This window comes from Psammomys obesus, unplaced genomic scaffold (assembly GCF_907164565.1).
Source record: "Psammomys obesus unplaced genomic scaffold, mPsaObe1.curated_primary_1811, whole genome shotgun sequence".
Taxonomy (NCBI): Eukaryota; Metazoa; Chordata; class Mammalia; order Rodentia; family Muridae; genus Psammomys; species Psammomys obesus.
This window is the reverse complement of record NW_026596244.1, coordinates 5,269,755-5,281,006: the sequence shown is the minus strand read 5'-3', so window position 1 is coordinate 5,281,006 and position 11,252 is coordinate 5,269,755. Positions and strand designations below refer to the sequence as shown.

General features: G+C 38.6%; 1 protein-coding gene across 1 annotated transcript in view; it reads right to left on the bottom strand.

Moving 5' to 3' along the window:
• Window positions 1-5,260: 5,260 nt before the first annotated feature.
• Fstl5 (follistatin like 5) overlaps window positions 5,261-11,252 on the bottom strand; it is a 687,984-nt gene continuing 681,992 nt past the window's right edge. Inside the window, exon 16 of the mRNA XM_055596667.1 lies at window positions 5,261-7,805. Within this exon, the coding sequence (XP_055452642.1) occupies window positions 7,103-7,805 (703 nt within the window). The 3' untranslated portion in view covers window positions 5,261-7,102. The remainder of the gene's footprint in view (window positions 7,806-11,252) is intronic.

The window sequence follows — 11,252 nt, the reverse complement described above, 5'->3', positions numbered from 1 at the left end:
TCCCTCTTTTCTACCGCTTCTGGCATTTACCTGTTTGTCCTTCTGAATGAGAATTAAGCATCCTCCCTAGGGTCCTTCTTGTGGTTTAGCTTCTTTAGGTCTATGGATTTCAGTATAGTTAGCTTATGTTATACAGCTAATATCTGCTTAAAAGTGAATATATGTGTGTCTTTCTGCTTCTGGGTTACCTCATTCAGGATGATCTTTTCTAGTTCCATCCATTTGCCTGCAAATATCATGACTTCCTTGATTTTAATAGCTGTGTAGTATTCCATTGTGTAAATGTGCCACAATGTTTGTATCCATTCCTCAGTTGAGGGACATCTGGGTTGTTTCCAGATTCTGACTATTAGGAATAAAGCTGCTATGAACATAATTGAACAAATGTTTTTGTTGAAGGTTGGAGTATCTTTTGGGTATATGGCCAGGAGTGTATAGCTGAATCTTGAGGTAGTGCTAGCCCAAATTTTCTGAGAAAGCACCTGATTGATTTCCAAAGTGGTTGTACAAATTTGCACTCCCACCAGCAATGGAGAAGGGTTACTTTAACAAACCAAATAATCAAATTAAAAATGGGGGAGGGGTGGGAGGACAGCCTTACCAGGTCACAGAGGAAGATATTGCAGATTGTCTTGATGAGACCTGTAGGCTAGGGTCAAATGGAAAGGGAGGAGGACCTGCCCTGTCAGTAGACTAGGGGAGAGGCATGGGAGGAGAAGAGGGAAGGAGGGCGGGATTGGCAGGGCCTGAAGGAGGGAGCTACAGCTGGGATACAAAGTGATTAAATTGTAATAAATAAAAAAATTAAAAATTAAAATTAAAACAAGAAAAAAATGAGTGTAGAGCTAAATAGGGAATTCTCAACAGAGGAATATCAGAGAAACACTTAAATGCTCAAAGTTCTTAGTCATTTGGGAAATGCAAAGAAAATACTTCTGAGATCCCATCTCACACCAATCAGAATGGCTAAGATCAAAAACTCAAGTGATAACACATGCTGGAGAGGATAAGGCAGTCTTTTCTGTGCATGAACATCCCTTCACTGTGTTGCTCAGTTGATAAGGCCAAGATTACGTACAGAGAAAATGTGTTTTCTGAAGGCTATCTCAAATAAGAACACTAAAATACATTCCCTCTGCTTACATAGGGCCAGAAAGTTTGCAACCTTGAATTTTTTCATATTAACACTCAATACTCATTCTTTATTCTAAATAATACACCTTTCTCAAAACTATTTTACAATTTCATCTGCAAAAGAATAGTCTGTAAGACAAATAAATAAGGAAGACATCTCATGCATTTTTAACTTTTAATTTTCTTAAATTTTCCACTCTGCTTGCTCTTTTAGCCTTGTTTGGAAATTTCATCTCTTGAGGAAGGAAACCTAGATGGTATGATATCATTCATAAAGCCATTGTAGTTTTGGTTGTGAGCCTAGACTTTAATGGCTGATCCATCTCTCCAGCACATAGAGGCATAGTAAACACTCTAAGTGCTACTCTGGAGCGGCCCACAATCATTCCTTAGGGGCTTATCCTACCCTTTTTCTTATATGTGTCTGTGTAAATAATAAACTCACTAACTTTTCTTTATTCTAGCTCGTCCCAAAATCTTTTTGGCATTCTAGTCAAGTATTGCCGCTTACTGGGTAGGTGGTGGCTAAAGGTGGAAGCTCTAGCAACACTGTCTGGAAGTGATGATCACTCTCCCAATCTCTACTGCCTTTGACTCCTATGGTTAGGCTTTATTTTTCCATTTATTTATTTTTTCCCAATGTTCCGTGAGGAAATTCTCCATGACTTAACATGTAGCTGAGAATTCCTGTAATATCACTTCTAGACTGTATTTCTCCATGGAATTGGTCAGAAGAGATTGTGGATGGAGGTGACAGGCATGAAACAGATATTTGAGAAGTAAGATTTTACCCTTTCAGAAGCAATGTCTTATGGAAAAATAATAACCCGACAGGCGACATCAGACCTGAGTGAGCTCTTCCAATTGTGCCTGTGGGTTCCTTCTCATATTACTGTTTATGAAAACAAGATTGTTCTTAAAACTTTTCTTATTTTAAAATCTTATGCAATATTATAACTTGTCAGATATAATTAAATACATTGTTTCAACCTGTAAAAACTTAATTATCGAATATAAAATTCAATTGAATTATCTTATTTCCTAGAAGAAAAGTCTCCAAAGAAAAGTCTGGAGGTGCGTCTGCCAGGTGATAAAGTTCTGAACTGAATTTTGTGTTTTTAAAGTTTGTCAGCCTCATGCAGATGCAATTACTCAGATAGGTATTAAGTCTTGGAAACAGCAGAGATTTGCTGTGTGTGCTGACACTTCTCAGGAGTAGCCGTTGTACACTCGAATTCTTTTTCTTTTTTATCCTAATGCTCATTCTCTCTTCCTAAATCTGCTTCCTCCATCTCATCTTTTGAGGTTCTTTTGATGGTGACCCATCCTATGCCTATCATCTCTGTCTCTTTTTATGACCCTTGTTTATTAAGATGCCATGTCAGATATGATTCTTTAATAAAGCCTATTTTCGTGTATATTTCAATTTTATTGTCATTTTCTAAAGACCAAAATCTGGCATTCTTAAAGTAGCCATCTAATTAATACCTTTCCTGTAAATTGTTTCCAGTTAAATTTTTATTCCATTAAAATATAAAGTTGTCAAGTGACGCTAGCTATCAATAGGATTTCGTTCTGTTTATACTATTACTACCACCATCTTCATCATTAGTGCTAGTGTGAATGTGTACATGCATGCTTTTGTGGTATGTGTGTGTGTGTGTGTGTGTGTGTGTGTGTGTGTGTGTGTGTGTGTATGGATGGTACTACCCATAGAAGACAAGGTCAAGATAAGCTGTCCTACCCCTGGCACCATGCAGCCATACACATTTGAGAAAGAACTGTTCTGGGAGTAGCAATTATAGTACCATGGACAGTCTATGTGGAAAATTCTTTACAAACGTAGGTATAAACCAGCCCTGAAAATATTGCTGAGGCTCTGTTTTAGTCCAGCATTTACACGTTTTTTAGTTGTGTCTCCCTCTCAAATTCTGACCATATGCTTCTTCTTTTCTTTAGCTCCACTGCCTTTCCAGTAACTGCCTACTTCTTGTTGGCTGGTCTTACTCAGGGGCCTTCCAGTGGCATGGCTTTCTTTTCCTTCTATTGATCATTTCATTCTCTTCATAGTTCTAACCTCATTTTATACTGACTTTCACTCACTTATGTTGCAGCCCCTTGGTAAGGCAGGTTTCTAGTGATTATCCTGCTTTTCCTTTATCTTCGGTTTTTGCACAGGACTGTTGAAATGGCAGTGTACAATACAGCTTTAGTCACTATCTGCAGAAGGACTCTGATGTCTTGTTAGATATTTCCGCTCTGTCTTTGAAGAAAGAAGTGTCTATATAAAAAATAATTGCAACATAAACATGTTACTTTTTGCTAGTTTCCAAGTATGTTTTTAGATCACTTGCGCCTAGATGGGCTGCCTTGTTTGGCCTCAGTGGAGAGGATGTGTTTAGTCCTGTTATAACTGGATGTGCAGAGATGATTGGTATGGGGCTAGGGTGGGGAAGTTCTCGTTTTCTGAGGAGAAGGGGAAGGACAAGGGAGAAGATGGTGGGAGGGTAGTACAGGGAGCAGAGGAGGGAGAAGGAACAATCAGTATGTAATGTGAATGAATGAATGAATGAGTAAATAAATAAATAATAAAGGAGCTGGGGAAGGTGTTTCAGACCTGTAATCCTAGCACTACAGGAAGCACAAGCAGGTGGATCTCTGTGACTTCGAGCTAGTCTAGTCTATAAAGTTTGTCCAGAACAGACAAAGCTACACAGAGAAATCAAAACAAAACAAAGCAAAACAAAAATAAAAACAACAACATAAAACAAAACAAGAAAAGAGTGGAGGTTGGGGACATGGTTCACACAGGGAATGTGCACCATTAAGAGCTAGGACATTTGTCTAACAAAGCTGAGGCCCTGCTTTCCTCACCAATACAGAAAGAAATAAAGCTGAATGAATGTATCTATCATTTTTATATACGGGGAAAAAGTATTGCTTTTGAGTTTACTTCTGAGCTATTGTTCTGATATAATTCCTTTACAAGTGAGAAATTCTGCAGAAACAAACATCACAGGATGTAAGTTTTGGAAGAAACCCTGAATATCAAAGGTGTAACAGAGCAGGACAGTGCAGAGGTTTCTCCTGGTACACCATTTCTCCTTCTGGTATTCTTGCTGAGGCCGTTTTAGGTTTGACTAGAATTTGACTTCTCTTACTTTATTTAGGAGATCAAAATACCCCAGGAAATTTATCTTTGCCTTTACTAAATTTCTGGTATATGGAAGCCTCCCACTCCACCCAGCTGTTTATCTTATCATCTGTTAAACTGCTTATTTGCATAAAGTCTCCCTGTGAAGTTCCAGAGCAAGATAATAGAATCTAGTTATTGACTTTAAAAACCCCCTGCTCTAAACACTCAGCCCTATACTTAGTTTTCTAGAACCTGAGTGTCATCCCAGCCAGTCGGAATAACAACTTTTGTGTGTGTGTGTGTTACGTCTTTGAGGGATTGCCTCAATTACAAAAAAAGTTTAATCATTATTTATTACAATTTATTTATTTTATATCCCAGCTGTGGCCCCCACTCTGGTATCCTTCAGGTTCCACACTCCCTCCTCTCCCCTTCTGCCCCTCCCCTTGTCCACTGATAGGGGAGGTCCTCCTCCCCTTCCATCTGACTCTAGCCTATCAGGTCTGATCAGGACTGGCTGCATTGTCTTCCTCTGTGGCCTGGCAAAGCTGCATCCCCCAGGGGGAAGTGATCAGAGAGCCAGGCACTGAGTTCATGCCTGAGACAGCAGCTGTTCCCCTTACTAGGAAACTCACTTGGAGACTGAGTCTTTGAACTACATCTGTGCAGGTGTTTTGGGTCCTCTCCATGCATGGTCCTTGGTTGAGGTATCAGTCTCTGCAGGGCCCCTAGGGCCTAGTTGGGATAACGACTTTTAATTGGCTATATAATGTGTCTGAGTGGTCTTTTCTGCTGGGATACCCATAACAAAAGAATATAGGAAGGTTAATATTTTATGAAAAGATAAGATGAAACTTTCTATGATTGGCCTCCATTCATTTTCCTTCCAAGCCCTTCCTCACCATTGTATTTACAGTAACATGGAACACCAGATTATCTCTGAAGCCTATGGAGGCATAAAATATCATGCACACCAAATTATTTCTGAGCACACAAGCAATAAAACATAAGTGGTTTATTCTTTTATCAAGCAATGACAACAAACAGCATCCATATGGTGAAAGCTTCTAAAGGAAGATGTGCATGTACAGGACAGACTTACACCAAATCATTAACACAAAGACACAGCATGATTCATGTTCACAGGGGAAGAACCTACTAAAGAGTAAAACAGACTCAATCAGTAAAAACGTAAGCTGATCTTTGTTGTTTATTAAATCTATCTCCCTTAATGTTTCCTTAAGCTAAGAAGAAATCTATAATCACACAGCCCATGGTGCTATATACACAGAAGAGAGTGTGCACTATAAAATTCCAAGTTCCTATGCAGTTTTACACAATTTAAACTTGGATAAAAGTTGTATTTAAAAAAAGATCTTATTGGAGTAACTTCAGCAAATGGATATTATTTCAATAGCTCATTAGCAGTTTTAGCAATAGTAAGAAGAAAAATAAGTAGAAAAGATTTTCAAATCATGTATGCTATTCCCTTACACCTGGATCGTTCTGTCCTATTCCAATAACCCAGCTTTCTGGTATTAATCTATCTCTACTGGTCTTCTATGCTCTCCTTTAGTAAAAAGGATAAAGGCAGTAATTTTCACTTCTCTAGAGTACCTCAAGAGGCTCAGCTAGAGCACACAGTTAGGAGAAGATGCTTTACATATGCAGAAGCAGAAGTCATTTTGGAAAATGATCAAGGATGGGCTTCTTTACTAGACACATCAGAACAACAAAAGCAGTGGAGACGTCCACCTTCATTGGCGCTGTGGGTTCACCTTACCTGTTTCTACTAGAAACCATTCAGCTTATTTGGACCAAACAAGTGAATGTTTTCTGAGGATGATATAGGCCACTGTGCTACATGGAGTGGGTCCAGTTTTGTCTCACTGTCAGTCTCCCTACAAGCTGTTCTTTCAGTGCGAATAGTCATGCTCCTTTTCCAGAGCTGAGGAAGTTCTTGACTTATGCGACCCTGGTCTGCACAAGAAAGTCAACCCTGACCATAAAGGAGGCCCCTGTAAGCAGTTGAATTCCCAGACAGACTCACACTGATAACATGCTGCACTGTAGTGAATGAAGGTAAAAGTGTACCAACACATTGCAGACGTTTTACCATACGTAGCTCTCTCCCTTCCTGTCCATTTCCCATAGCAGGATGCACATTGTACAGAGAATGTTGGATAGCTTCTCATCTGTACACGGCCCATGGCCAAATTATGCCTTCACATGACATTTCACTGAAGGTCAAACAAATGCCTGAAGGCAGGATTTGGCGCAAGATATAAACATTTCTTAATGACAGTAGATTCATTGCTATGAGGTTGTCCAATATGCAGACTTTAGCCTTCCTTTTTTTCCTATGACATTTCCTTCAAGGCACAAAAGATTTTAAACAGTGGATGGGACAGAGTATTTTACATTTAGAATTTTTAAGGTTCCACATGACCTTTTATTTCCGATTCAAACATAGCAAAAGGACAAAGAAAAATAAAATACTGTAAAAAAAAAATGACATGATACTTAGGTCATCTGAAATTCCCTGCAGTTTATTTTTGTTTATTTAAAGAATTTCAAATATCATTTTATTGGTTTAAAATATAACGACATGTTTTTATTCTTGTGAGTGCTGTAATTTCTAATTAAATATTGTATGAAATGTTTCTAACTGGCCAATATCACTCTTGGGAAAAAAAAAAAAAAACAGCTTATTTAACCAACAAAGGGATTTTGACTAGGTAATAAACTTGGAAAAGTTAAGCTGTAATTTAAATATGGATCAAGTGCAAGGTACTGTAAAACTCTTCCTCCATAAATAGGTAATAGGGCTCCTTATGCATCTCCAACCCAAACAACGGTGTTTCCTCTCTGAACCTCAGTGATCTCACAGTTTAACTTATTAAGGCGGCCATCCAGGATGAAGAGAGAATCTTTGGAGGGGGTCATCAGGTATTGTCCGAATAGGCCACTGCCTTGGATGTGCCTGTTTTTCGGGCTCCAGGGCCAGTCCTCTGCCTTGAGAGGTTCTTTGAGGCTTTTGATCATCTTGACCTTACCAGAGGAAAGCTCTACAAAGAGCACATCTGTTTGTTGGCTTGAGCTGCCATAGATGTTGTACTGGTGGGCTTCTGTGAAGGATGGCTGGAAGGCCAGGTCAGAGATGTGCAGGTTGGTGTGGATGTCAAAAGCATCCAGGATTTCTCCTCTGATGGTGATATACTGGACTCTCACAAGACCTTTCCCGTCATTCACACTGACAAGATAGTGTCCATCTGGGGAGATGTAAGGGGTTCCGGTCACATCGCTGTTGAAGCCAATGACAGAATCAGTCACACTGTCCACCACAAGCTGGGGTGGAAGGGCTCCAGTGATGTCAGGCTTGCAGCTAATGAAGTAGTATCCTCCCAGGTGAGTGTATGCCAAGGACAGGGGCATGCACTTTGGGTCCTTCAGGTTAATTGTTTTGATGTAGGACATGGTTTCAAGATCAATTTTGTGTAGTGCAGATTCATCTTTATGAAGAATAAATCCAAACCTGAAAAGATAAAACCAAAGTTAGGAAGGAAAATATAGAGCTGTTGGCCAAAGGTATACATCTCAGACAGATACAAGATCCACCCCAAGCCAGGGCCTTGACTTCTCCTGTAAAACTCTTCTGCATAACACTAATGTTAAATTAGTCTTTGGTATGTCCTATTCTGATGCTTTCTCAAAGTTAATTAATTTCTATTTACATCCAAATAATTATAAATCCTTCTGAAAAAAAAAGAAAATAATTTAAAGCAGCAGGACTGGTTAATGTTAAAAAAAATGCTTTTAACATAGAGGAGAAATGAAATATTTTTAGGTCTCTAAAGACGATACTCTATAAAATTTGTTAACTGATAATGAATCCAGCAAGAATAACAAATCTGAAAAATGATACTTTGTGTATTTACATAGGTACGTATAACTTTACTTATTTCATTTGTATTTTTGTGTGATAGAAGTGTGTTCAATGCCTCAGAGATGGCAGAAAGCACTGAGCTACATGAATCTCTAGGTTTTTTTTACGATGAACTAAGTAGTACATACTATTTGAATAATCATCCAGATATTCACCAAATTTATACTGAGGATTATATTATAGATGCATATTTTTATTTTTGCATATAATATTTTATTTATATTCATTATATGTTATGAGAACCTTGCTAGACTACTTTTTAAATTTTATTTTATTTTATTAATTACACTTTATTCACTTTGTATCCCCCCATAAGCCCCTCCCTCTTACTTTCCCAGTACCAGCCTCCCTCTCCTTTCTTCACACATGCCCCTCCCCAAGTCCACATATAGGGGAGGTCCTCCTCTCCTTCCTTCTAATCTTAGTTTATCAGATCACATCAGGAGTGGCTGCATTGTCATCTTCTGTGGCCTGGTAAGGCTGCTCCCACCTCAGGGGGAGGTGATCAAAGAGCAGGCCAATCAGATTATGTCAGAGGCAGTCCCTCTTCCCATTACTATGTAACCCACTTGGACACTATACTGCCATGGGCTACATCTGTGCAGGGGTTCTAGGTTATCTCCATGCATGGTACTTGGTTGGAGTATGATTCTCTGGGGAGACCCCTGTGTTCAAATTTTCTGGTTCTGTTGCTCTCCTTGTGGAGTTCCTGTCCTCTCCAGATCTTACTGTTTCCCACTTCTTATGTAAGATTCCATGCACGTTGCCCAACAGTTGGCCATAAGTCTCAGAGTCTGCTTTGATAGTCTGCAGGGCAGAACCCTTCAGAGGCCCTCTGTGGCAGGTTCCTAGGTTGTTTCCTGTTTTCTTCTTCTTCTAATGTCCATCCTCTTTGCCTTTTGGGGTTGGAATTGAGCGTTTTTTGCTAGACTACTTTTGATTTTACCTTATTTATACATTTTCTGTTTTCCACGGCATTTACATTCTCCTCACTTTGATTCCATAAGTCCATTGTACTAGTTTTAATATTGAACAATGAAGAAATTTGGAAGTAACATTTTTATTAAATCCAATTCAATTTTCTCTGTTTTAATTAATTCAATCATTAATCAGTCTGAGTAAAACTTTTAATGACTTTTCAAAAAGTATACATATATTTGACGATATGATTAAATTAAGTAAATAAGAGAAAAAGAACATGTTACGGAGGTTCACATCTATATGACAATAATTCTGTGACTAGGCTTGAGGACTGCCAGTTCTAGGCTAGCTGAGATACTTCGTGAAGACTCTGTATCAAAACCAGATATGAAAGAGGAAAGAAGGTCAGAAAGACAGAGACACAGAGAAAAACAGAGAGACAGAGACATACAGAGAGACAGAAAGACAGAGATAGAGAGGCAGACTATTAAACAAAATTATAGCCAACAAGGAAGAATTAATTTTTTGGTATCAGTAATTTTAATAGAATAACTTTACAATAATTCAAATGCCTCATGAATTACATGTCAGAAAAATACTGTTCTCTGTTCACACGTAAAGAAAATAGAAGATTTTATTGCATTAGGTTTAAAGAAAACAACATACTGAGCTGCCATGGGCTATGTCTGAGCAGAAGTTCTAGGTTATATCCATGCATGGTCCTTGGTTAGAGAATGAGTCTCAGAAAAGACCCTTGTGCCCAGATATATTTGGTACTTGTGGCGCTCCTGTTCTCTGCAGGTCTTACTAATTCCCCCTTCTTTCATATGATTCCCTGCACTCTACCCAAAGTTTGGTTATGAGTCTGAGCATCTGCTTTGGTACACTGCTAGGTAGAGTCTTTCAGAGGCCCTCTGTGATAGGCTCCTGTCCTGTTTTCTTGTTTTCTCCTACTTCCAATGTCCATCCCATTTGTCTTTCTAAGTGAGGATTGATCATCTTACCCCTGGTCCTCCTTCCTTTTCAGGTTCTCTAGGTGTACAAATTTTAGTATGTTTATCCTATCTCATAGGTCTAGTATCCACTTATAAGTGAGTATATACCGTGTGTGTCTTTCTGCTTCTGGGATACCTCACTCAGGATGATATTTTCTAGATCCCACCATTTGCCTGCAAATTTCATGATTTCCTTGTTTTTAATTGCTGAGTAGTAGGGTTGAACAAATGTCCTTGTTGTGTACTTGAGGATATTTTGGATATATGCTGAGGAGTAGCATAGCTGGATCTTGAGATAACACTATTCCTAATTGTCTGAGAAAGTTCCAGAGTGATTTCCAAAGTGATTGTACAAGTTTACACTCATACCAGCAATGGAGGAATGTTCCTTTTTTTTCCACATCCTCTCCAGCATGTGTTGTCTCTTGAGTTTTTGATCTTAGCCATTCTGATAATTTTGATTTTCATTTCCCTGATGACTAAGGATGCTGAGATTCAATGCAATTCTCATCAAAATACTAATACAATTCTTTACTGAACTTGAAAGAACAATTCTCAATTCCACATAGAAAAACAACAAACTCGAATTGCTAAAACATTCCTCTACAACAACAGATTGTCTGGAGGTATCACCATCCTTGATCTGAAGCTGTACTACAGAACCATAGTAATAAAAAGTGCATGATATTGGTATAGAAATAGAATGGTGGATCAATGGAATAAATAAAAGACCCAGAAATAAACCCAAACACCTATGGATACTTGGTTTTTGAGAAAGAAGCCAAAACCATACAATGAAAAAAAAAAAAAAGACAGCATCTTCAACAAATGGTGCTGGTCAAATTGGATGTCTTTATGTAGAAAAATGCAAATAGATCCATATTTATCACCCTGCACAAAACTCAAGTCCATGTGGATCAAAGACCTCAACAGAAAACCAGGCACACTAAATCTGTTAGAAGAAAAAGTGGGGAAGAGCCTTGATCTCATTGGCACAGGAGAATATTTCCTAAACAGAACACCAACCACACAGGCTCTAAGATCAACAATCAATAAATGGGACCTCATGAAACTAAAAAGCTTCTGTAAAGCAAAGGACACAAAGGACACTGTCATTAGG